Below are 27719 nucleotides of genomic sequence, written 5' to 3'. Positions count from 1 at the left end.
TTTATACCACCTAAAGCTTTCTAATCACAACAAAAATATCACCATTTTAACTTGTACACGTTATCATGCATAGGTAAGGAGGTATGCATGTAAAAATCGAAGTTTAGGTGTTATATATGTAAATACACCGGAACTGAGCGGTATATATGTAAATCTTAAATAAAACAATAAGAATACTAACAGACTGGTCAGATCGAAAAGCATATAAATAGAATGCTGCACCCAATAGTGAAAACACTATAATTCAAACTTCTAACCCAAAAGCTTGTATTAAAGTTCTAGTTTCATGAGCATTATTAAGCTCGCAAACAGAGCATAAAAAATAAGCTTACAGTGACCACAAAAAAGCTGTTGATACAGCCAATGAAACGCTAGAGGGGGAAAAAAAAGTTACAAAAACCAGATATAAAATTTGGTAGTGTGAGAGAGCTTCATGAGCTAAGCTCTCTCAATCTGCAAGCTCTACAATCTTCACCACCGAAGCATCCCCCACTTTTTGGCAAACAACAACACGATCGTGTGCCTTGATCACACCAGATGCAATGCCATATTCCAAGGCAACCTTCAGAACTGATTCATTTGTGGCACCAGTGGACTCAGCCTGGTCAAATGAAAACAATTAGCATTTCAAAAGTTTGTCCCCCAAGAAAAAAAAAAGGAAGATTTGCATGCATACCGAAAAAAAACATCATTGTCCATGAAAAAAGGAAGATTTGCATAAATAACACTTGATTCTTATGTATTCCTATGTATATACATATCTAACACCAAAATTTCAAGCTGTACGTAAATAACAACTTACTTATGCATAAAAAGTTGTGTTTCACCTTTTAGAATTTAAAATGGCGGTATTTTTTTATTGATATGTAAGATTTGGGTGGTACAAATGTAACAAAGCGAACTTTAAGTGTTAGATATGTACAAGTATGTAAATGGCCCAAACAAAATAGCATACCAACAGTTTGTCAAAACAAAGGATGTCAAAGATGATCAGCTGTTAAGAAATCATGGTATGCAGTTTGTCAAAACAAAGGATGTCAAAGATGATCAGCTGTTAAGAAATCATTTACGAGTTAAAATCATAGAAAATTGGGTGGGTGGGTGATTGGGTGTTTGGCTAAAAAAGGTTTCTATTACCAGAACCCAACTCAAAATAAATAGAAGAAAACATTCTCTCCCAGGTCATTAAATAACAAAGGCAGGGAAAGGCATGTTCCAAAAATTGTCAATTTAATAAAATAAATTCTGTAATTTTGTAAATTTGTAGTTTAAATATCAATCTCTAATATAAATAGAAAGCACAGTGTCCTGCTTGGTTGAATTCTATCGCATGATTCCTTCCACCACAGAGCATTCATGAACTCATGAGACGGACAAAAGGGTAATCTTTTCCAGAGAAATTATTTGGGGAACTCACAGTCCGATCATTCAAAAATCATGGCACTTTTATTAATACCATAATGCAGAGGCTGATAGAAAAATCAATTTGTCGCGGACACACCAGTAAGAAGCATTATGTGCAAAGCAAAATGGATCATAATTGTAAATGAAGTACTATATTGGGTGTAAAACGGAAAAAGGGCAGCCGGACATCATGTCATTCAAAAGTTCCGTATAGTTCAACAGAAAATACGAAAAATAGATAGAACATTAAAAACTACGCAGCTGCACAAAATTAACAAATTATATTATTACATGAGTTCTAGAAATAAAAACCCCAAAATAGAGAGATACTTACAGGATGTCGGGGGTCAGCAAGCATTGGGAAAAGACCTCTCACTATAAGAGATTGTCTTGCCTGCAGATTTCATTGACAAAAAAAAAACTATAGATATCATTTCCAAAAGAAAATAATAATTTATAGTGCCAGGCAAAACAAGTAAATGTGCAAGGCAAAATTCATCAATTCTAGAAGCATAAAGCATGAATAGATTAGTGAAATAGTCAAAATATTTTCCTAACCTCAAAAGCACCCGTGAAGCTCCATTTTAATTGGTTTGTCTTAAGCCGAGGAATGACGACAGATATAACAGGCATGGTGGGCCTATATTTTGCAATTAGCCTAAAGACACAGATAGAATTCATGAGGGTTTGCAAATGGAAGAACACATAAGTAGCAAATCCATAATTTATGTGTGCCGTTTGAACATTACCTAGCAGCTCTTCCAGATGAAGTAAAGCAGACAATGACAGAAGCCTTAACTTTAATAGCAGCGCGAACCTAAGAAAACATCACAAACATAATAAGAAAGAGCAGGCAAGGTAAGAAGCTACAAAAGAGGCAAAAGAGAAAAGAAATTATTGACATACAGCAGAAGAGGCAATTGACTCCAAATGGGTCATTGGTTCTCCAACGAATCTTACGGTCTTTTTGAAATATAGTTCATGGTTGAAAACTTTCTCCGCCTGTAATTATATGTTTTAAATGAATGAAAAAACTACCAAACAGATATCAACATTCAGACATATTAACAAGACAAAGGAAAGAAAATTTCAGTGAAGCACATAAGAATATGGGTAAGAAGGCTTCCTAAACATATTTAGGCACTCAAAAGAAATGAACAAAAAAAGTAACTTTCAGACTTTAAATAACAGTGCATGAATTTAATATGCGTAATTATCAATCTTGAAAGCCAAAACACCCGTGTGAAAAGTCACAAACTGGTAGAATGGCTAACAAGAAGTATAGAATAATTATTCATCCAAAAACTATTGCAGCATACTTCCAATGCTATTAGAGATTAGTTGGGCAACTCTTAAAAAGATTGAAAGGAATAAAGGTTGGGGAATGGCTTTATAAGCACAATTTACTTCCTTATATCAAAGTTCAAGAAACTCTGCACCCGAAATTTTCTCAATTTGGTGTCATACGAAGAAAAAAAAAATGGTAATTCCACTCACAATGCAAACTCTGTTACCAGTAAAAAGCACATAAAATATTGTAAGTGGAAAAAATTTTAAGATATTATCATCAAATACAACACTATGGAACAAAATAAAACTCAAAAAATCAAGAGGCACATGCCTGCTGTAAAAAGCCTTAAATAATCATTGTATAGGATGGTTACGACTAGAGCTTCCTCACCTAGTCAAATAAATCTTGCATTAACTTTATAGTAGTGAAGATGCGAAAAGTATATGTAATGATTTATGCATATTACTAATTCATAGTACAAGCATTACAAACGAATTCAAAAGTTCATTACTAAACTTGGATGAATTGCTAAATTCATATTATACTGCTTCCATAGGCAGCGTGGCACTGTTTCAAGCTCATAAATGTTACTTTTGATTTTCATTAGCAGTTCTATCCAGCATATCCACTTTCTCCCCCAAAAATACTAAAGCATTAGTCACCAACGCCATAACTAAACATACAAACTGACAGCATTTAGAAAATTACATTAAAAAGAGAGTCAAACTAACCTCTGCGCATATTTTGCAGACTGTTGAGATAGTTTCAACAGGGTATAATCCTCTAAGAGTTTCAGCGCCCAGAAGAATTGCATCACTCCCTGAACCCAATGAGAACCACAAAAAATACAAATCATTAATATTTTGTATATCTTTAGATGATTCATTATAGTGAGCAGAATGGCATTTATTAAAACACTAAAATCAAAGAGGATTAGGAAACAGACATACCATCAAGTACGGCATTTGCCACATCAGTTGCCTCAGCACGAGTTGGTCTGAGATTGTCGGTCATACTATCAACCACTCTGGTAACCACAGCAGGTTTTCCAGATGTATTACACTTGTACAAAGCAGCTTTCTGAAATAAAAACACCTGAAGAAGGAAAATAATAAGGAATTAAATTTCCAAGTTGATAGAAAATTATTATAATAAGGGTCGAAGCTTTTTAAAAGTATGAGACGTGATACATCAAAATAATGACAACAATTTATTCAACGCAATGATAATAAAATTCATCAAATAATTTGGGAAAACATTATATAAATTTTGGCCTGTCAAATGAAAGGACATTTTCAGAAACTTTGGTCGGCTGAATTAATTGGCATTATCACATAAGTTATGCAAGTTTTATCCAAATTTGGTTTCAGAGAAGACTTAAAACCTTTAGTAGAAGTCAAATATTCAGCCATAGGGATGCATGAGAGCAGTACGGGTTATGGAGATGAGCAGAATCTAGCCAAATCTTAAAGAAATAATTAGATGGACTAGTTCTGGTCCAAATTCATATAATTCCTTCTATTTATGCACAACCTTGTAAATTTTTTTCCTCAAAATAAAAGTAATCTTGAAGATATCATCCTATCATCATTACTAGGTGCTCAGTACCTTAATTTGGCTTATTTAAACTAAGTCTCTCTTATATTTCAAGAGTGATTTTTATACCGGCCAAAGAGGGTAGTTACTAATTTCAGCAAGAACAATGCAAGAACTATGAAAAAAAGTGAATAATATGAAGAATAAGATAATGGCTAAACACCATCGGGGCGGCAATGCAGGATGCAACTACAGGGTTAGGTTTGGATAGACTGAAATCTCCTAAGAGAACAAACACAAGTTTCAAAACCCTCTTACCCAACCCACACAAAATAGCCCCTATTTATAAATACTAGACTCTCCCAATTACACGTATGTCATCCTCAAACATAGAGATACAACAACAACTGTAACACAAACCAAGACATAAATTGAAATAAAATTCTAGCTCCACATCATTCTCCCGGGGTCGGTAAGGTTCCCTCATAGTGAGAGATTTCAGAATTTGAGTTCCAATGAGCAACCAACATAGAAACATTGAAAGTGATGAAGTTGCTCTACTCCTCGATGGAATAAGTTTGGTGATCTAAGCATCATCCAACATTATAACTATTGAAACTGGATCAAAGGGTCTCGAGCACCAATTTTAAAGCATCTCAATCTACTTGCCATTAATTTCTTGAGAACCAGAACTAATAGATGCAATACAGCTTGCCTCATATTAGGGTTGAAATGCAGTAACTTGAGCTTTCAAGCTTGATTGTTGTCGAAATAATGATTACTGATCCATATGCTCATTTATATCAGTCTGATGCTAATGACTAAGAAAAGAACAATCAACATTTCGTCTGGTTTGATCATTTTGCAAATTATTTAATTCAACTAATTTTAGCTCTAATTAATTAAATATATAAATAAATAATATTTATTATAATATTTTTATATTCATTTTTTAAGCTTCATTTAAAAATGATAAATTTATTATTTTTTAAATCATTTTAGTTAAATTTGAGTCAAGCACAAACCGCAAACAAACAAATGACTCAAATCAAACCCAACACGAACATGTAATTTACGAGCTATTTCAAACATAAGTTGATTTTGAAATAAATGAATTATCGAACAAGCCAAACATGAATAAACATTAGATTCAAACATGAATAATATTACAAAACAAGCAGAACCACTAAAACTTGGGCATGCAAAGGTACATCACCTCACCTGTCATAGGCTAGGACCGGTTCATTAATAATTCAGTTCATGATGAAAATTATGTACAAACATCCATTAATTTCTACTGAATGCTAAATACCCTACATGTTCTAGAAGTATGTTTGCATAACTTCCATCCGTGGTCTACCCCCCATCCATTGATCAAGCTACCAGGTTATTAGTACCCAAATTAATATGATGCTTGGGGCCACTTCAAGGTACAGCCTAAGTTATTTACAAATATCCATTAATCTCTACTGAACGCTAAGTAACATATTAACTAAATATTCTAGAAGTTTGTTTGCATAACTTACATCCGTGGTCTACCCCCAATCCACTGATCTAGCTACTAGGTTATTAGTACCCAAACTATTATGGTGCTTTGACAATTAATTGTCAAGATAGATGGCCACTTCAAGGTACTGCCTAAGTTCTAATGTGAATATTCGTATCCACAAAAAACAATATGAAAGGCAAGAGTATAAGGCAAGAGTACAGAAAAAACAGAAGGCAGGAGAATAGAAACTTAGAAAGCTGCTGCATTTGTCATAGATCTAAGGCCTCCTATAAGTCTAATTCTTTAATTTCGGCATGCATATTATTATAATGGATATAGAAGAAACAGAATATGAAAAGAAATCCAAGCAGATAATTTTTAAAAATTAACCTAGCTAAGTTCTTTTTTTCCTTGAAGAATAAAGCGTGAAAACCCAAAAAACGGTGATACCAGATAAGTCCGGCATGGACATAATCCAAATTTTTATGATTTATTACAACTTATTCCATAAGAAAGTGGTCTGATGTTATCCAATGGTAAATTATTATCATAAAAGAGTCATCAATATATTAAGTATAATTTGTATAGTTGAACTAATCAATATTCATTTTTATCCCAGAAAGAATAATTATGTGAATTCATTAAATTTTGTATCTTTCTATAACAAAAATGATTATAAAAGACATCAAAATGATATGATATTACCTTTAATATTTTCCTCATGAGGCTAACTGAAGCATGCTATTCGGAATCCTCATCATCATTAACCTTATTCCAACCATTTGAGACCGGCATCATGAACACATCTCTTTTATTCATTCCAAATGAATACAGTGAGAGGCGTTAAACCAACTGTTTGCAAATTGTTTTGAACTACTACAATCCATATAAACATTATGTCTACACACTGTTGTCCCTAATCCTCCAATACTAATTTTATTTACAAGTTTAATGGATGAAATTTCTACATTAAAATGTATATGTCCAAACTAAAGTCTATTTTCATCTCTTCATCTTAAATAAATGTCATTCTAACATTTCCTTTATATAATCACTCATTATCTTTTCTAATTTTGCTTAGCAGTCTTATTCATTTCACACTCAATTTAGATATCAATAACTTTTTTAGAACACACTCCATATCATTTTAACACCGTCATAATAATTATTTTATAAAATCTACTATCAAAACTCAATGATCTTATCATAACAAGCTCTTAAGGTATTTCTTTATTTTAATCATCTAGTCTTAACTTTAAAAGAGATTATATCTCTATCTTTTTTTTTTACAACCCCACAATCATATCCATCTTACGGATTTATCATTTCCCTCATTGGGTATGAGACACATAAGAGCATTTTATTCATAATCATAGTCATCAACATCATTAAACTTGCTCTAATTATTTGGGGGCAGCATTATAAATCATCATTCTGTCATCATCATCATTAATCTTGCTCTAATTATTCAGGGTCAGCATTATAAATCATCATTTTCAATTCCTTATATTTGAATATTCTAATGCTTAACATATTCTTTGCAAATCATTTTAAACAACTACCATCTACGTAAGCTTAGTTCTATCCCTTTTCCTCCATAATATTCTAGCATTGATTTTATCAACGAGTATAATAAATGCATTTTATACACTTTGATGCATTTGTCCCAACTGAAGTATACTTTTAGTCTGAGTCTTAAATAAATATCACTCCAACCTTAACATTAATATAATCATTCATTAAAAACCATCCTAATTTGTCACACGTTTATAGTAACCTTCTCATTTCTGCAACACCCACAAATGAATGAATTTTCATAGCCTAAGATTCATATCCTACAATATTTATTTTTAAGACATCATGATGTACCATCGTCACATAAAACTCACGAGTCAATTCTCCATCATACTCATCCAGCCTTAACTTTAGAAATTATACAACATCTATATCTTCTTTTAAATAATAGATACAGCATGATTAATATATTACACATGGGTATCACTTATCTTCTAATAATATTGAATCATAATTGTCAATCTATCACTCCTAATTGATGCAAGTTATTTGTTGCTCATATAATTCTAATAGTTCAAACCTGTTGTGAACCGGTGAGCTAGATAAGGGTAAATTATTTTAGAGGACAAAGGGATTAAACTTAGTACAATAAAGATTAAAAAAATAATTTACAATTTCACGCTTATAAATTAACATAAATGAAAATTCAGATGATTAAAGGGTGTGATAAAACTAAGTATCTTAAATCAACTAAACACGAAAACACGTGAATAAGTATTTAATAAACAACATCTAGAATTAAAATTGAGCATTTAAAATAAATAAATGCTTAGAAATACCAAATAATAAGATAATAATATACCTAAAAGATAAATTTTGCAAAATGAAATTAGATTGGTTATCTTGTATGCATCAAGTATTCGATAATAGCCTACTAATATTAAAGTTGACAAACGAAAGATTGTTTAGATGGATGTTTAGGAGAGGGAGATAAATAATAGGAGCATAAATTAAATAAATATAATAAAAAATAGGTTTATGTGGCTTAAGCAAGTACACAGAAGGGCTGAAAATAAACCAATAAAGCAAACATACAGATTTAATGCGGACGAGTAAGGAAGAAAAAGGAAGAAAATAAAAGGTAAATATGGTCAGAAGTTGTGTAAAGAGAGTAGAGCAAAATATAGTTAACACCTCACATAGCACGATAGCACTCATGAGGAATGAATGAGTGAACTTAAATCTACCTGTCACAATAAGGTAGGGTTAACAATAAGATTGTGCTCTCCGTAGACCTAACCAATTTACAGAAAAAAAAACATGATATAAACATCTTGAAAGTAGGTTTACGGAGGATAATCCACTGAAAAAGCACAAAACAAACTCATAGACCTGCAAAACATATTTTTCTTCATATTAACTAAGAACTTCGGAAGCAGAAAAGAAATATAGACTAATTAGATGTAAACCAAGTAAAATATTTAAAACTGATGCATTCAGCATGCTTAAAACATAGCAGTTTAGTTTTCCACTCAACTTATTGCAGAAATATCAATGGTAAAAGACAGTTACTTCAATATTTTTATAGACAAATAGTTATAAATTATTTCCATTGTCAACGCCATTACTCGTGCATGTAATTTAATAACAAGACATGCAATATACACTCTCATATCAAACTCGGGCATTCAATGCAGACAAATGATAACATGATCCTGAATGTTTAATTTCTTTAAGCTTCTGCAGATAGTTTCAAACAAAGACAAAAATATGACAAGGGCGGAAGGCAAGCAATACCACACTTCAAACTCAAGCATTCGGCAGACTGAAAGATAAACATGCCATGGATGTATAATTTGTTTAAGCTACATCAGAAAGTTTAAACAAAAGAAGATACACACAAACTATAACAATCATGCAAATTAATAACAAGACATGCAATAAGTATATCAAACGTGGGCACTCACCACAGACAAAAGATAACATGTCCAGAATATATAATTTGTTTAAGCTGCTGCATAGAGTTTCAAACAAAGTAGCATAAAATATGATAAAAGCAGAAGGCAATCAATACACCCTTATATCAAACTAAAGCATATAACACAGACTGAAAGAAAAACATGCCATGGATGTATCATCTGTTTTAAGCACACGAAAATAATAGTAATAGACTAATAGTAGACTAGCATTCGATACAGCTTCATATCAACATTAATTTTTTTAAGTTTAGTCTATTTAAAGTGGGAGTAAATCCTGTTTCTAGAATTTTTTTACAACTTTCAAATAATTATAAATGTAAATTTTGATAGAACTTCAATCTAGAAGTCAAATAACATACTTTATAAATATTTAGTAGAGATAAAGAGGAAATAAAATAAGAATAATGTACAATAGCATGTGACGAAATAAACCAAATCCAACAGATATGGTAAATGTTGAACCTTTTCAGGTGGAAGATCAATTCCAAGATTTCCACGTGAAAGAATGATGCCATCTGCTTCTTGAAGAATTTCATCAAAGTGGGTTAATCCCTAAAACGAAATAAGGAAAGTAAGTGGCACTAAATTTCAAAAATGAGTTAATCGCATAGATTGCTAACTTCTTAAATTTTTCAAGCAGGAAAATACTTCTTGCCATTTACCTCAATGTTTTCAATTTTTGCAAAAATTTGAGTTTGTTGTAGCTCACCCAACTTTGATAAGAATTCACGGGCCTGGAGTCCAAAGTTTGACAGAAAGGTTAAGAAAAGACAATTGGCTGTTAAAGTAATATTTGGAAGTGAAAAAAGCAAATCTTTTCAAGATAATAATAATGATGATGAAAGGAGAAAAGCTGTAAGTTTGACAGAAGGGTTAAGAAAAGACCATTTGCTGATAAATTCCAATTTGGAAGTGAAAAAAGCAATTTTTTTCAAGATAATAATAATGATGATGAAAGGAGAAAAGCTGTAATATAGTCCTCTGAATATTGATGGAGAATTATTTAAAAACAAAGCCGAGCTGTTCTTACATGGCGGACATCCTCAGCATGCCTTGTATAAGAAAGTGACAAGAAATCAATTTTATTTCTAACTCCCCAAGTACTGATAACCTGAAATGGTTGACAAAATATTCAACACGTTACTTTCTTATGGAAAATATAAAATAAATAATTACAAAACCTAAAAAATTGAGAAATGCCGCCAAATAGTTACAAGATAAGACTGATGATGATGATGAAACAAATGAAATAGTTCCAAAACAATAGTTTTGTCTGAAAATTTTATGTCAGACACTGAGCACCAAATTACACTCCTATAAAACACTATAAAAAGAAAGTCATATGTTCAGCTCGTAATCTCAATGTAGCTAGTTTATTAGGTATATCAGATCAAATTTACTACTTCTTATCACCGAATGGAATTTCCAGCACTAGGACATGCTTACCAGGATAGAGAGACAATTTTTTTTCGTCAATGTTAAGCTAATACCTAACTTATGTCCTAGACAAAAAACATATTGTTAACTTTGATCGGCTTTGGTAATCCAGCTTGGCAGTGCAGCAGAAGATGATATAAAAAAAAAATTAAAGAAAAATTAAAAAAACTAGCAACTAATCAGCCATATGGTGAGGGTGCAAATGGGGGTAACTCTGATACTACTCATTGTCCGGCATCAAAGACATGAACTGTGTTGTGAAGCAATGGTGAGCCTCCAAACTATAAACAGGAGCTAGTGGCGTTGGAGGGTGACATAGGTACATTTACATATAAGGGTAAACAAAGTTCTCGTCCTCTAAATGAAAGTGAAAACAGAAGCCCAAAGGAATCATCAGATGAGAACCAAATGGTTCGGTGGATTGCATTCAAGATGACAATCACACTCATCCGAATGGTTTGGTGGAATTGGACCTCTTGATTTTGATCAACTAGGGGAGGATGACAAAACCGACCTATAACCAAAGTATCGAGTCAACTATGCATATCAAAGAGCATACAAACATGCAAAGTCATAATGTCACAAAACCGGTCATAAAGAAGAAACAAAGGCTACTCATACTGGTATTCAAACATCCAAGCACGGAATGGGAAACCACTCTTAGTGGTAGTGGGACCAAATAGCATAAAGCAATGTAAGTCATAATTAATGCAATGATAAATTGTGATTTATTCATTATGCAAATCAGCCCCTAGGAGAACCTTGTGCTCTACTACAAAACATGATGTAGAACAGATGGGAAAACACAATCCAATGGATGACTTACACAAAGTATCTAGAAACTAAAAGAATGCAGTGTATACGCATGCAAGTACTACAATAAATAGATCTCCAAGGTAGAATAAGCAAACACTAAACTATGAAATAATTGCAAAATTAGTTGTAATCAATTCAACATTTAGTACTCAGGTTCCTTTAGAAGATATGACTAAGAGAGAGAGAGCCAAAATAAGGCTGCAACAATTATGAACAAAATGACAAAAAAATATTATAATAACACCTAAATTTAAAAAAACAATAGTGTAAATTAACTGTCCATTCTCAAATGAACCAAACAGGGCTAAAAAAAGATTAATATTGCTGTAGATGGCAAAAGGAGCACTGAAATTGGGAAACAAATAGCACAAAAGAGTTTACAACTAGCACTGCAAGCGGTGGATGGAGTTTAGCAGCTAAAATCAACGTGGTGGCATAAATACGGCAAGAATGAGATGCTTGAAAGCAAAAAAAAAATTGCTTCTCAGAAAAAACAAGGTATAAAAATGTTACAGCAATAGGAAAGATTGGGGGTGTTACTAGAATGCCAAAACCTATGATTGGAGAACTTTCAAATCCCCAAAAGGAAGATCATAAACACTAGGACACAAAGCACCCAAAAGTCAAAGAATTTTGTGGTCATGTGCAAACAACAAAATTACACAAAAGGTAAACCTTTAAAAATTCCAAAAGACCTTTTGGATTTTCCCATATGTAATCTCCAAAAATTAGCCAAGAGTGAGGATGGGATAGAAAAAAAACTAGCTCAAAAGGTATTGTTTTATTTTCAAAGAGAAAGAAAAAAGAAAAAACGAAAACCATTTGATAGAAGGGAAGGTTCCAATGCCTTCAAAACGAAGGTATTTATGATGGTGAAGATATTAAAAATTATGAGAGAGCAAAAGGTTGTTGATTTAAATTAAAAGTGAGAGGTGGCAAGCCTAAAAGGAGATAAAATATATAGAAATTTTCGAAAGCATGATACCTCACCCTAACTCATAAAGATGCATCACAAATTAAAGACCAAAAATACAAAATATATTCACTATTCTCTCCTCAAAGAAATAGATGCAAAATAAAATGCATCAACTAGTAAAAGCGACAGCAAAATCCAAACATTTGGCACTGTCGAGGGTTATAGAGTCCAAGCCATGCATCAACACTATCTTACATATGCATGTGCAAGTGTCATGGTGAAAATTTTGGAAATTTCTCCACAGCTGCATTCTTGGGAAGTTATCTTGGATGGAGGATGAAGTTTCAACAAAATTGGCTTAGTATTTCGTTAAATAATCTCAACACACATATAGAAAGTACCAAAAATTGTCTTAACAGAAAAACCCTACTACTTTCTACCACTATTCGTATCATAAACTAAAGATTCCCAGGTAAGCGGCCTCCTTTTCAAAGTTCCTTAAGGTTAGATAAATATCTATCCTAAATTCAACAAAATTAATCACAGTGATATTTCTACAACTTCAAATGCAATTTACAGCATGAAGTTATTAGTAGAAAACAACTTGTAAGAAATCTGCCTTACATAAGATTCATTTTCAGCTAAACGGTATTGAATAAAAATCAGCATTTAAAACATAAGAGAAAAATGTGAAGGTAGCATGGATCTAAATTTTGACTAATGAATATAGAAATTGAAGTACAAAATTCTCTAAAAAAGCACAGTCCATAAACAGACACTGCAGAAATAAACCCTTGAAAAATTAGAAAAATTCATCACTTGCCTCCTTGTCAGCTTCAGAAAGTGTAGGCAAATCAACATGGACTTGAGAAATGTGCAAAGTAAATAGAGACCCTGCTAGAGTAGCAGAGTTCTTTATTGCACAAACAACATCATCATCTTGCGTCTCAATTACCTGAACCATAGAAATATCCAAAAGTTAAATATGATGATTTAAAGATAACAAATAATTAACATAAACTATGATTTTCAAAGAAAAAAATTTGATGTTTGTGTTTTATTGTGTTTGACTTAATAATTAACTTTAGTTTTGACTTGATAAGTAGCTTTAGTTTTGTTTTTTTACTTGCAAACCAAATACACACACACACACACTTTCATACATATATATCTGCAAAGATAAATATATTTGTGTCAACATGTATACTCTCCAATTCATATATGAATTTCAAGTAGCCTATGCATAAGTGAAAAATTCATGGTCAGCTTGAAAAGCAAAAAAGCCAAATATAAATGGAAAAGTTTGGCTCATCTGTTTAAAAATCTAGCTGAACAACACTCGAGCTCGCTTAAACTTGGTTTGTTTGCATCACTAAACATAACAATAGGTAGCTTTGCAAGAATCCTACAGTTTTGATCAAATACTAATATTAAGTTCGAACAATTTACTGTTCGTGTTTGCTTGTCGAAGCAATTCCAATCAAGCTTGTGAGTGAAGGATCTAATAAAAAAAATAAAGCTGAAAATTTTGTTGTTCTTCTCGCAGGGAATCAGATGACTTCAAATATTTGATCAGAACAAGAGTAGAGTAAATTCAGAAGTGATGCAATACCTCCAGCCAAACTGAAGTTGTCTCGCTTCCAGTGAATAAGTATTGGCCAATAAATATTGTGTCTCCTGATTTAACTGCCTGTAAAATGACTTGAATATCAGAAAGGTAAAAGACATGCATAAAGAAACAAGTAGAAAAGGAATATAATAAAATTTCATAGAGTTCAGATGAGAACCGAAAAGAAGCTGATCAATTGGTAGCAATAATGATCAAACAAAATACGATAAAATGGCAGTCATAATAATTTCAAAAATTTAGCTTACAGTTCAAGCCTGTTGATGAAAAACATAAATAAACACAAACATCAATTTGGGCATTTTACAAACATATGAAACGTGACTTAGAGGGATACTTAAATTCACTAAAAAAAAATATGTTAAAAACATGAAATCCAGCAATTTCAATGGAGGTGATAAAAATTATGAATTTATGAAAACACAATCAAAACCAAAATGTATAAGCCTGCAAAATTAGCTAGCACACACTTACGTTTATAAAATAAAAACAAGAATAATTATGAGGCTTCCACAAACTTCATGCTTTTTGAGCAAATGCACCAAAGTTTCCAACAATCCACATGCTTACCTTAGCTAGCCCAGTAAAATTAATTGGCAACAGTTCAGAGGAGGCTTCTTTGTTTTGGTCAGGAGTAAGAACTACTGTTGCTTCTGCTTCCAGCGAAATACCATTCCCACTTTTATTAACAACCTGCAGCTCAGGTCCAACAGTGTCCAGCATTACCTGAAACAGAGACAAAACATCAACAAATACATCGAGAAAAGGGCAGGCAGTGTGAGAAAGATTACAGAAGTTCATGTCAGTAAATTGCCATCAAGGTTATAGTAACTTGTGAATCCTAATTTATATCTTATGAAGAAATGTTTTGTGAAGGCTCGGCCTTGGATGAGGGGGGATGGGAGCGAGAAATCACAAGAATGGTTTTCAATATTTACGAGTTATTTTATTAAGGGTGCTTTGAATAATTCATTGTATTTTTTGGATACTTTAATTTTCTTCATAAAGTGAGGCATTGTCTTTGGGTGATATGGAGGTATTAGGATGTAAAAACTCCACAAACATAGTCTATGTTAAGAAAACAAAATTTATTTATCAACAGGGAGCTGTAATTTCTGCGTTGATATTCTTTTAGTTTATTTGCTCCATCCGATTTGAATTTGGTAGTGCCCCAATTCACAAAAGTCATCAGGTTATTGCTATTGCAAAAACCGATAAGATGCAACGGACTTGATGGACATGAGATTAGCCAAACATGTCTGTTATTTTTTCAGACAACCGGTGCTAACTATTAGCGGGTGCAAAACCATAAACAGATCATAAAATTTAATGAAGAAATTTACATAACTGAACATCTGATCTCAAGTTAGCTGTCATCCTAAGAACCACACAACCCCGCAAGGGGAAGCTTACCGCGCACAGCTTTTTGGTGCTCTTGACAGCCGCCTTGAGGTTTTCCAAGGTTTCCTGGTGATAATCCACGTCTCCCCAAGAAAAGTCAAAGCGCGCCACTAACAAAACAAAAAAAAAGCAACACAAAAAATGAATACAAACACCTCCAACCATGTTTTGCGAGCCCGGCATACAAAAATAAGCATCTCCGTAATTTCTCTTAGGAGATCGATTGGAAGCATACCAGACATTCCAACTTTGAGGCAGGCAGATATCACCTCCGCAGATCGCGACTTAGGCCCAAGCGTCCCAACGATCTTCGTCATTGCCGGAAAAAAACTCTGCAAACAAAACAACACGATAAACCCAAATCAACAAAATTCCATGAATCAAACAACTCTCAACCCAGATTTATAAATCAAAACAAATTTTATCAGTAGGGTTACAGAAAGGTTAAAAAAAAAAAAACAATCAATCAATCAAATTGAACATAACAGCGAAAACCGATGAGGATCGGCTATGTAGAATCGAGTAGAAACTCACAGATCTCGACGGCTCCAGGATAGAAGACATCCTGATCGGTTCTTCGAGAAGCAGGTGTGTCGAATGCATCTTCTCGACCAATTCGCAAACCTCTTTGTAAGTACACCTCGCCCTTATTTTCGCTCCGACGATTCTGCGGAACGACTCGATCACGAACACCACAGATAGCGGAAGCAGAGGACCGGAGATGCACGCGGCGGCTACGTCGGACCACGTTCCGTCTGAAGACGATTTGCTTCTGAATCGCTCGTTTATTTATAGCAATAGCAATTCGCCTTTTCTTTCCTCCTGGTTTTATGCCTGGTTCCCGTTGTTTTGCAAGAACATTGTTTGACTTGGGCTATTTTGTAAATATAATATTTTATTTGAAAATTTTTTTCTTTAAAGGTCAAAGTCTATTATTAGAAATATTTTCATTAAAATTTCTATCCCTTTTAAAATAGTTGATACAAATAATAATATTATTATTATTATATTTTAAAATAAGGAATGTTGATTGCTAGATAAGAAATGCTGAGGGCAAGGTGTAGTTACTAGTTACAAATAGATTTACGAATTGATCGTGAAGATGCATTCAACACACCTACTTCTTGAAGAACCAATCAAGATGTCTTCTATTTTGTAGCCGTCAAGGTCTGTGAGTTTCTCTTATCGGTTCTACGGAGCTGATCCTCATCAGCTTTTGTTGTTTTGTTCTATTCAATTATTTTAATTAAAATATTACTAATAAATAAAAAAAATATATTTTATTTAACAGATTTTGGATGGGTCACATCTGAACAACCAAACTTCCTTGTCAAAAAAAAACTTCTATTTCTCTTTTATTAAATTTTCTTCAAAATAATCATTTTGAACTTCGGATGTGGGACTAATCTCTGTTCCACCCTTCCTAAGTTGGTAATGATAGGTTCCTTGTTCTCTGTAAACTAATATATTTTTATTAAAATTATATCATTTAAATATAATTTTAAAATAATAAAATTTAACATTATGCTTAATACACTTAGAAAATAAATATAAATAAATATTATTATTTAGTTATTTAATTATATGGCATACTAGTTATAGTATTAGTTAATAAATTTAATAAAAGTTGGCCCGATTATTCATTTATTCCGTCAGTCACGTGGGTGGGGAGGGGGAATTGTTTCTAGAAGTGGTGGGCTAAGGAATATTCTTCCCATACACGTCTTGTTGATTTTTTTTCTTTATTTGATGCCTACACCATACAAAATGAATGGAATAACTTTTATATTTATTCATTTATATAGACATTATTGTTGTATGTCTCAAACAATAAAATGATATTTAATATCTTAGTGTGGTACGAAATCTAACACACACTTGAATAATTGAAAAGTAGCAAAAGATAGATACAGAGATCATACGTGCAAAATTCGAAGCAACGCACAATTAAAGCAATTCACTGTATGATTGTGAGTGCATCGGTGTGTTCGTCTTGTAAATTAGAAAAGATTGAATTATAGTGTCGATGATTGCAAATGTACAATGATCGTCCAACTTTAAAAGTCATAATTGGACTACGACAAATATAATTTTTGTCGATAATAGTGAGAGTGGGTGGTTGATTGCTGCAAAAAATTGTATTTTGTTGTAACGAATGTAGTGGGTGGTTTTATGGGTATAAATAAGTCGGGTAGAGCTTGAGTTAGGGGGGTTAGATGAGCCCAACTCATTTAATGTAAATCTTGCTCGAACTCAAACTCAAATTGTGAGCCCGAGTGTAGCTTGACTCAAGGAAAATACATAAGGCTCGAGCTTGATTGTGCAACTCGAGCTTGATTGGGAAGCTCGAGATCCCGATAGCGTCTATGAATTTGGATGTTGGTTTAAATCAAGCATTTGAAAAGAGCTTTAAATTTATAATACAATTGACTATAAATAAATAAATAGAATGCCTTATTTCATAAAAATTTAATAGTGGCCACAAAAAGATGTTATTGAGATAAAAAAAACATTAGATACATACCACCCAATTTCCATGCATTTTCATATCTAGCACCCAAGCTTTACTTTTTTTTTTTACATTTATACCACCCAAATCATTCATATCGCATCAAAAATACCACGACCTATGTCAACCTTTTAAAAAGTTAACTAGACATTTTCACGCAAAAGTAATATGGCATATATGTAAAAATTGAAGTTTAGGACATTTTAGATATGCAAAAATACATATGAATTGAGTGGTACGCCTTATATTTTAATATATAGATTATATTGATCATATTATTAATAAAACTTCTAATTATTATTGGGCATTTACATAAATATTACATAATTTATATGTGTTTATGCATCTAAAAACTAAAATTTACTCTTTACATTTATGCCACCTAATTTAAATTTTAAAAAAGTGAAGCACACTATTCCTATATAGGTAAAATGACATATGTAGAAGTAAAAATTTTGAGGTTAGATGTGCAAAAAACAGAATTAAAGTGGTATGCATGTAAAACTTCCCTCCCATCTTTCAACAACAAACCCTTCAATATCAACAAATATGAAGACCAAATAGGGCAATGTGATTGATTAATAAAAGGAGCAACAACGACAATGTGGGCCAAATTATCATCATAACCGAACAATATACATATGGATAAAATAAGGGCATGTAGCCTAAATTCTCAATGCTGAAGAACAAAATTATAGGGAGAATCAGCTCGTTCTTATCCGAGGGTTGTTGTCGTTCTCGGATGTTGTGCATCGATAACCCGATGCCAAGCGATGGAGAAACAACCTTCTCGATGACATTAGATGATGGGGGAACGAGGATCGGCGCCGACATCGACTCGTCGAGCGATATGGAAGGGAAGATCGAGGGTTCGACAAGTGTCGTGGCACTAACAGGAAGAGGAGAAAATATTACATATGGATAACGTAAATACGATCAGTGTTATTGTGGTATTATTATACCGAAATACCACAAATATTACAAAAAATAAAAAAAACCACCATCTGCACCTAATTTGGACACGCCTAATCTAGATGTAATATTTTTTAAGGAAGAGAGAGTGGGAACTAGGGAGCCGACTGCGTTCTTCTGATGCAAAATAGTATTTTAGGGTATCCAAGTTCTAACTTTGCAAATCACGACTTACCTTATTTAAGCGACACGTCAAGTTAATGAGTTGAGTCGCATGATGCTCGAATTAGAGCTTGTATATTATGTGAGCCCTGTTATAAGCTTAAGCTCAAAATCACGACTGATAAGCTTGACTTGCGAGCTCATTGACAAGTTGAGTTTGAGCCAGCTTGACTCGCTCATACACCGTGGTGTTTGCAACCGCAGATGTCGTAATTGAAAGTTGTAGTAGCAATTGTCCACATTGCTCGTAGTTAGTCACATATCGTATAGTTAGTAACTGCAGTGGCAGTTAGCTACATGGGTCGTATTTGACCATGCAGGTCATGGTCGATAGTTGCGAAAGTTGTTAGTAACATGGGTTGTAAATTGTCATATAGGTCATGGGTGGTAGCTATAGTAACAGCTAGGTTGTAGTTGGGAGTTGCAGTAACAATTAGTTATATGTCGTAGCTGGTAGTTGTAACGTCACTTGGTCATAGAGGATGTAGTTGTAAGCTGTAATAATAATTAGTCACATAGGCCGTAATTGGTTATATAAGTCATAGTTGGTAGTGTAGTATATTTAGTGGGCTACAGGGGTCACAGTTAGTAATTGCATTAAAATTAGTTGGCCATAGAGGCAGCACTTGGTAATTGCAACAATGGTTGTAGGCCATAGAGTCCATATTTAGAAGTTGTGATATCATTTGGATACATTGGTCGTAATTTGTCTCATATGTCATGTTTTGTAGTTGCAATAACTGTTAGTAATATAAGTAGTAGTTCGTCACGTATGTTGTAGATGATAGTTGTAGCAAAAGTTATTCCTATAGGCCCCGGTTGATCATATAAGCTGTAATTGGCGGCTATAATATTGTTAGTTCATTATAAAAGCCATTGGTGGAAGTTGTATTATCTATTAGTCACGTAGGTCAAAGTCGGTCGCATATGACATAATTGGTAACCGCAGTAGCATCAGTTGGTCACAGAGGTCGCAGTTAGAAGTCGTAATAGCATTTAGCCGCATAGGTCATAACTGGTGACTACACTGTATCTACCTGGGAGAACGGGTTATAATTTTACAAAAAACATTGCATTTGTCTTTATATGATATAAATAAAACTTCAAGAGCCCGGAGGATGTCATATTCTACAGTTGTAAATAGTTATCACCAGATTTATTGTCAGATATTAAATACCACGTTATTTATTTGCACTATATTTAAGATACACTGTTACGATGTATTAAGATACGTCATTAGCTAACAATTTTCATCAATGATGTCCATCTGGGGCGGTTGACAAAGGTCGGTGGTTATGGAGGCTGAAAGTTTTCTTCTAGGCTTCAAACTATGTTATTCGTTACACCATATTTGAGATACACTGTTACACAGTATTTCAAACGTATTTGGGATAAATCATTAAACTTATTTGAGATACGTCGTTAGCTAGCATTTTGCTGACAACAACGAGTAGAGATGTCAGTGGCAGTCGACAACAGCAGGTAGGCGATGGTTGACAATGGCCAATGAAAAGTGGTTAGTGGTGGTTGACGATAGTTGACGGCTGCAAAGGCCTAGAATCATCGACAAAACTTTAATATAACGTTATTTGTTATAGCACATTTAGGATATGTCGTTTTATTTTTTCATGATATGTTGTAACATTGTATTTTGGATTCGACGTTATACCATGTTTGAGAGATGACATTATAACGTATTTGAGATACGTCATTAGCTAGCAAAGTTCATCTTCGACTACGAGTATGGGCTATCGACCATGGTTAATGCCGACTGGGGGTAGCCAACAGTGGTCAACGACAACTAAAAAAAAATGCTAAGATCGACGGCAAAACCGACGACCTGAATATGCGTTGGAAAAAAATCCTTTATTTTCAACAGCATAGCAATGATTTATGAGTTGGGTTATTTGCGATGATATAACTACATGACATGTCGTTGGTTAGTAATGGTAATGTTTCTTTGATGGTTTTTATTATTACTAATGTATTATACCGCTAGTTATAAACCAATATTAACCGACAAACATATTATATCAGTTATTTGCGAACTCTCTATTTAGCAACCTGTTAAACGATGAGTTTTTGATAAGTGACAAGAATTTTCTTTGATTTTAATGTTAATTATCGATGAATTTTAAGTTGTTTATAAGCCAACGGTAAATGGCCTAAGTATACACCCTGCCCGAATCCCTCATTTCCTCCTCTTCTTCTCCTGTAGCGCTCACGCTTCTTCTTCCACCCTCTCTGAAACCCTCACCCTCACCCTCACCCTCGCCATAGCCCTCTCTTGTTTTTGTCCAATGTCGTTGCCTTTGCAAACTGAACCCTAAGACGAGATTGTGGCTTGCAGAGACCCGAAACTCCCATTTTTGTCCTCTTTCTGCTCATCACCTACTTGAAACCATTGAATAAGGTACCTTCACGTATTCTTTTTCATGTGATTTCAATACAATGTAGTGTTTGGTAGCATGTTATTTATTGGTGTTTGGCATTATGACAACACAACAACACAAAATTCTTATGAAATAATTTTTTGTGTTAATTGTCTCTAGCTTTACTTTGAGAAATTATTTAAGGAAAGTCTCAAAGAGTACTTCTCATTAATCATCATCAATTACATGTAGCATCATCTTCATTACCACACGAAGGTTGTAAATAAATTTTTAGACATCCCCACAATAATAATGAGAAGTATGATAACATAACAACACAAAATTCATATGAAATCATTTTGTGCATTTATAGCCCCTAACTTTGTTATGAGAAATTATTTAAAGAAAACCTGAAAGAGTACTTTTCAGTGATCATCATCAATAACATATGAATGTCGTCTTCATTACCTCTAGGAGAAGGCTTTAAATAAATTTTTAGACATCCCCATAATAATAAGATGCAACAGGAAAGTACAATCATTTTGTTAGTGTAAATTGAATTTGCCAACTCTAAGCTGTCAAATGAGCTTACAAAAAATTTTCTTAAGAAACAAACTTGAATATCTTGATGCTCAATTCATTATGATCATGAAAATGAAGTGAAAACAAAAATAGTAATGTTAGTTATTGCTTTTCGTTTCTTGTTTTGTGGAAATGCTTTATCGCTCGTAACAAATCGAAATAGTAATGTGGTTTGAAAGTGAATTTGTTACTACATTGATCTAGACGTGATGAATTGAATTTTTCATAGTGAACATTGGTGTTTCATCTTTAATTTGGTTTGTTATTTGAGCCAGCAATTGTTTTTGGTAGTTAATTTGTTGTTGATAAGCTTACCTTTCTTCCTTGATCTTTATTGATTGTTGAGATTGATTTTTTGAGTTGTGCTGAATTCCAACATTCATTAAAATTCAATCAATTTTGAATAAATTATTATATATTAAAAATATGAGATGAAATTTTAATGTTTTTCTGCAGATAAGTTTTGAGCTCTGGTTGGTTATCCTTCTTTTTTTTTATTTTGGTAGTTGTTTGATGGTTTTCGTTCTTTTTATGGTTTTTGTTAGTTTGGTATGAGAAATTATTTAAGCAAAGCCTCAAAGAGTAATTCTCAGTGATTATCACCAACAGTATGTTGACAATATCTTCATTAACTAAAGAAGAAGGTTGAAAACAAATTCTTAGACATCCCTACAATGATAATGAGACGTATGACAACACAACAACATAAAATTCTTATGACATTATTTTGTGCATTGATAGTCTTTAGCTTTGTTTTAAGAAACTATTTAAGGAAAGCCTCAATGAGTACTTTTTACTAATCATCATCAATAACATGTGGACATCATTTTCATTACCTCCAGGAGAAGGCTGTAAATAAATTCTTAGGCATCCCCACAATAATAAAATGCAACAGGAAAGTAAAATCATTTTGTAGTGTAAATTTAAAATATATTTTGCTAACTCTAAGCAACTGAATAAGCTTACATAAAAATTTCTTAAGAAACAAGCTTGAATAATTTGATGCTTAGTTCATTATGATTATGAAAATAAAATGGAAACTGAAATAGTAATGTTGGTTATTGTTTTTTTTCCTATTTTTTTGAAAATACTTTATAGCTCAGAACAAATTGAAATAGTAATGTGGTTTAGAATTGTGTTTGTTACTACATTGATCTAGTTGCGTTAGATTGAATTTTTCATAGTGAACATTGATATTTATGCTCTGATTTGGTTTGCTATTTGAGTAAGTTGTTGTTTCTGATGATTAATTTGTTGTTGATAAGATTACATTTCTTCCTTGTTCTTCACTGGTTCCTGAGATTGATTTTTTTGAGCTGTAATGAATTCAAGCATTAATTAAAATTCAACCAATTTTGAATATATTTTTATGCATTCAAAATTTAGGATGAAATTTTAATATTTTCCTTCAAGTAAGTTTTGAGCTGTGGTTGGTTATCATTCCTTTCTTTGTTTTGGTGGTTTGTTTGATGGTTTTTCTTTCTTTTTTCTGGTTTTTTTTTTTTGTTTGGTTTGTCTTTCTATTTCTTGTTCTTTTCTTATTTGCTTTGATTTGCATAACTGTTGATATTTGAAGACTTCTTTGCTTCCTTTCTTTCTCTTTGAAGTTTAAAGTTTTTTTTTTCCTCTTATATTTAAGATAAACTCTAAGCCCTGTTGTTTAAATTTAATGATTGTTGTGTATACTTAGATGTAGAATCCCAAAGTATTTGTTTAAAAATGATTTACATACATACCTCTAAATTTCTATGTACTTATATATCTAACACTTAAACTTACATTTTAATATAACTTTTAATCTACATGTCAGGTTGCATGTTTGCAAAAAAATGCAAGTTTAGGTGGTATATATATAATTAAATAAGAATTGGAGTAGAATATGCTATTTATAGTTAAGTCTTAAGCCAAAAAAAGATCCACGCCTGGTCAGATCAAAATTTAGAAGGAACAATCCACAATCTAAATTCACACGTAGGGTATGTCTAGTGCTTTTAAAATTTATGTTATATATGTTCAGAACTTAGATCATTTAAAGTTTATGTTGTACATGTGTTACGTAGGGTATGTCTGTGAATTTAGCTCGAATAACGATGATTGCTTGAAAATTTATTTAGAATCAAATTTATTTTGAATTGACCTTCTGTCATATATAAATTAGATCGTTCAACATTACATTTTAATATAACTTTTAATCTACATGTCAGGTTGTATGTTTGCAAAAAATGCAAGTTTAGTCGGTATATATATAATTAAATAAGAATTTGAGTAGAATATGCTATTTATAGTTAAGTCTTAAGCCAAAAAAAGATCCGCGTCTGGTCAGATCAAAATTTAGTAGGATCAATCCACAATCTAAATTCACACGTAGGGTATGTCCAGTGCTTTTAAAATTTATGTTATATATGTTCAGAACTTAGATCATTTAAAGTTTATGTTATACATGTGTTACGTAGGGTATGTCTGTGAATTTTAGCTCGAATAACGATAATTGCTTGAAAATTTATTTAGAATCGAATTTATTTTGAATTGACCTTCTGTCATATATAAATTAGATCGTTTAACATCATATTGATGTTACTTGTGTCAAATATCATTTTCAAGGTAACATTGATTAAAAAAAACAAAATAAATTAAAATGAAATATGAATTAATGAATAGTTTAAAATAATAATTAGGTTTTCTGGTGTTTTTTTGGGTTTAAGATAAATCTATTTGTTAAACCCATTAAGATGTTTCTTTCTAATATTGTTTGTAACTGTAGCTACTTCAACTCTTTCATGTATATATTTGTTTTGTATTTTATTTACAACTCTAAAGCCAATCATAAAATAAACATTCCCGTCACCAAAACCCCTTACGCGATTAATCACACGTCTCGAAATATTTTCTTAAAATAAGATATTTCATTTGATGAAAAGAGTGTTCACTATTTTTTCATTGTGAAGTCTAATTTCCAATTCCAAAATGAAAACTCACTTCAAGATTAATTTCCAATTTCAAAATAGAAAATTACTTTGAAGTCTAATTTTCATTATCGCAGTTCACATTTTGACAATACAAATTAGATTTTGAAGTCAATTTCCACTTTAGAAATGAAAATTAGATTTTGAAGTGATTTCCCATTTTAGAAATAAAAATTAGACTTCATATTGGAGGATGTAATGAAAACTCTTACTTCATATGAAGTGTTTTCTTATAAGGATATATTTCGAGATGTGCAATTAATCGTGTGTGAGGTTTATGGAGACGAGAATGCTTAGATTCATGATTGGTTTTCGAATTGAAAAATAAAATGCAAAAAAAAAAAAACCTCCTCTTATGCTTGGTGTAGCTATGGAAACAAACAAGATTAGATAAAAAAATATTAAAAAAATTTAAACCAACTATCGATCTTGGCAACCAGCAGTAAGTTATTAACGTTCTGCTTTCTAGCCAAAATCTGGTAAGATAGAAATAAATTTGGTCCAATAGTTTGGCTCGTAGCTCGATGACATAATTAAAATTAATTAACTTTTGAGTGATTAGCATTGTTTGAGTTATCTAAAATGTTCAGTCATTCTAACGATTTCATCAACATTTTTTTAGCTCTGCAATTATGTCAACTACTAAAATTAAATCCTATGTACTTTTGTAGGTGAATATGGATATTCGTACATCAAGAACATGTTTGTACAATAGATTTTATCCAAATAAAAAATGGATCACCGAAAATTTGTTGAACGGTGTAGAGGTTTTCATGGTTGCAACATCAAAACTTTCATCTTACCTATATGAGGGTAGGTTTGATGTACATGCTCAAAATATATGAATCAAGCACACTTAACGTTTGACGAAGTAAGATATGATTTATATCGTTAGGGGTTTTAGCCTGATTAATGGATTTGGACTTCACATTGGGAGGTTGACGTTGTAACATTCAACTCAGTTCCTTCGAAGAGTTATGATCCTTCACATGGATTTCACTCAAGTGGATTTACAGAGACGATCTTTGATGGGTAGCGCTACATGATGGCGTCCTAGGCACCGACCTATGATGTCTGCCCGACCTCTAGCTCATTTGGTGCATATACTTCCACCATATAGGAGGAGAAGATGCGTCGCCAGGTTGCTGCTGAGGTTGCTCCATATGTCTCCGCCCATTTAGCCAACCTCAGATTGGAGATAGAGCAGATGATGAGGGCAGGTGCCACGTTATGAATTGCAGAAAGGAAAGTAGCCAGTTCAAGATGGGAGGATTCTAATGAGGAGAGAAAAAAGGATGATGTGTATGGGTTATTTTTTTACATTTGTTTGTATGCTAATAATTTATTGGTCGCAAACATTGATCAACACCCGCGAGTAGGGGCAGCTGGTGATGGTCGACGACGAACTTCGGGTGGTGTCAGATGGTGGTCGACAACTACAAAGACCCAAAGTTATTGTCGTGTTTCCGGTCAAGAGAAACACTGTAAACATACTCATTATGCTCTCCTCCTGAGTGAAGATATAGAGTCTATTTATAGCCTCCAGCGGAGGGGCATTTTGGTTATTCGATGAATAATTCTCACAACTATTAGATCAGATGACTCATGCTAATCTCCATTAATCACAAGAGGATTTCAATGATTTAACACCTTAATGACTTCAAAATTAAGCCACCATAGGCTTGTTAGATTACTATTGTTAAGAGTAGAGACACTCAATTTGATTATAAACATGTTAAATTTGAAGTTGATATAATTATCCAATTGATAATCCAAAACTTCCAAAAGTGTTTTAATGGCTTGCTTTGAACTTTGGATTTTGATGAAACTAGAGGTGTAAATGAGTCGAACATGGGCAAGCTCGAGCTCAGCTCGTATTTGACTTATTAAATAATACCACTGTTCATGTTTAGTTCGTTTATATTTCGAACAAAAAAAAAATGTTCGTGTTCAACTTGTTTGTATAGCGAGCCGAACACAAGTTGTTCGCGAACAAAGAGTTGTTTATCATAATAACCTCAATCACACAGTCGTAGGAAGTTAAGGGTAGCGATGAGATTTAAATCTTTTATTTATATTAAAAAAATTAATATATTTTAATTCTATTTTTTAATTAATATGTTTAATTGATTATAAATATTTGTAGTAAATTCTTTTAAAATATTACTCATCAAATATATATATATATATATATATATATTATATTAAAAGGACTTGGTATTTGGTTCCGTGGACCCCAAATAAAGCTTCTTCCATTTGGATTGAAACTCAGATATACTTTAATTGATCCAAATAGCCCGTACCACGGGATTCAAACCCTCAACCCGAGAGACTTATGAGGCGGCACCAATGATCCGGGATGTGGAAGACACACACACAAATATATATATAAAAATTATTTCGAGCAAAAAAAAAAGCCAAATACTAAAGTACGTGCTCATTTATATATCAAGCTCAAAAAAAAATAGACATGTTCTGCCTGCTTGTTTAAAAAATAAATTAATCACGGGTTTCAAAGCCAGCAGAACACAAACCATTGACCAAGAATAACCCTAATTCTTAAGAATATTTTGATCAAAATAAAATTTTTAATCACACATTTAGGAAAAAATAGTATATATTTTTATAATAATCGTTGTAATGGCATATAAAGTCAAAATTTTCGCTTTTAACATCCCATCCGCCCTTTTCACCTTCCTCTGCTTTAACCACACACCATGAAGCAAAATTGCTCCCCCTCCCCCCGGC

At 32.7% G+C, this 27719-nt stretch overlaps 1 protein-coding gene across 1 annotated transcript; it reads right to left on the bottom strand.

The window, feature by feature from the left end:
• Window positions 1-235: 235 nt before the first annotated feature.
• On the bottom strand, window positions 236-16241 carry LOC110025343 (pyruvate kinase 1, cytosolic). Its single transcript, XM_020725777.1, has 16 exons — window positions 15946-16241; window positions 15647-15743; window positions 15424-15521; window positions 14581-14736; window positions 13996-14073; window positions 13207-13338; window positions 10245-10325; window positions 9877-9948; window positions 9677-9766; window positions 3646-3790; window positions 3427-3515; window positions 2311-2406; window positions 2154-2221; window positions 1963-2062; window positions 1739-1798; window positions 236-601 (listed from the first exon to the last, which is right to left on the bottom strand). The coding sequence occupies exons 1-16, from the start codon at window positions 16012-16014 to the stop codon at window positions 449-451; spliced, it is 1584 nt and encodes a 527-aa protein (XP_020581436.1). The 5' UTR covers window positions 16015-16241; the 3' UTR covers window positions 236-448.
• Window positions 16242-27719: the final 11478 nt, after the last annotated feature.

Source organism: Phalaenopsis equestris, unplaced genomic scaffold, assembly GCF_001263595.1.
Source record: "Phalaenopsis equestris unplaced genomic scaffold, ASM126359v1 Scaffold000297, whole genome shotgun sequence".
Lineage (NCBI taxonomy): Eukaryota > Viridiplantae > Streptophyta > Magnoliopsida > Asparagales > Orchidaceae > Phalaenopsis > Phalaenopsis equestris.
The sequence above is the reverse complement of the archived record's forward strand: the minus strand, read 5'-3'. Positions and strand labels throughout refer to the sequence as shown.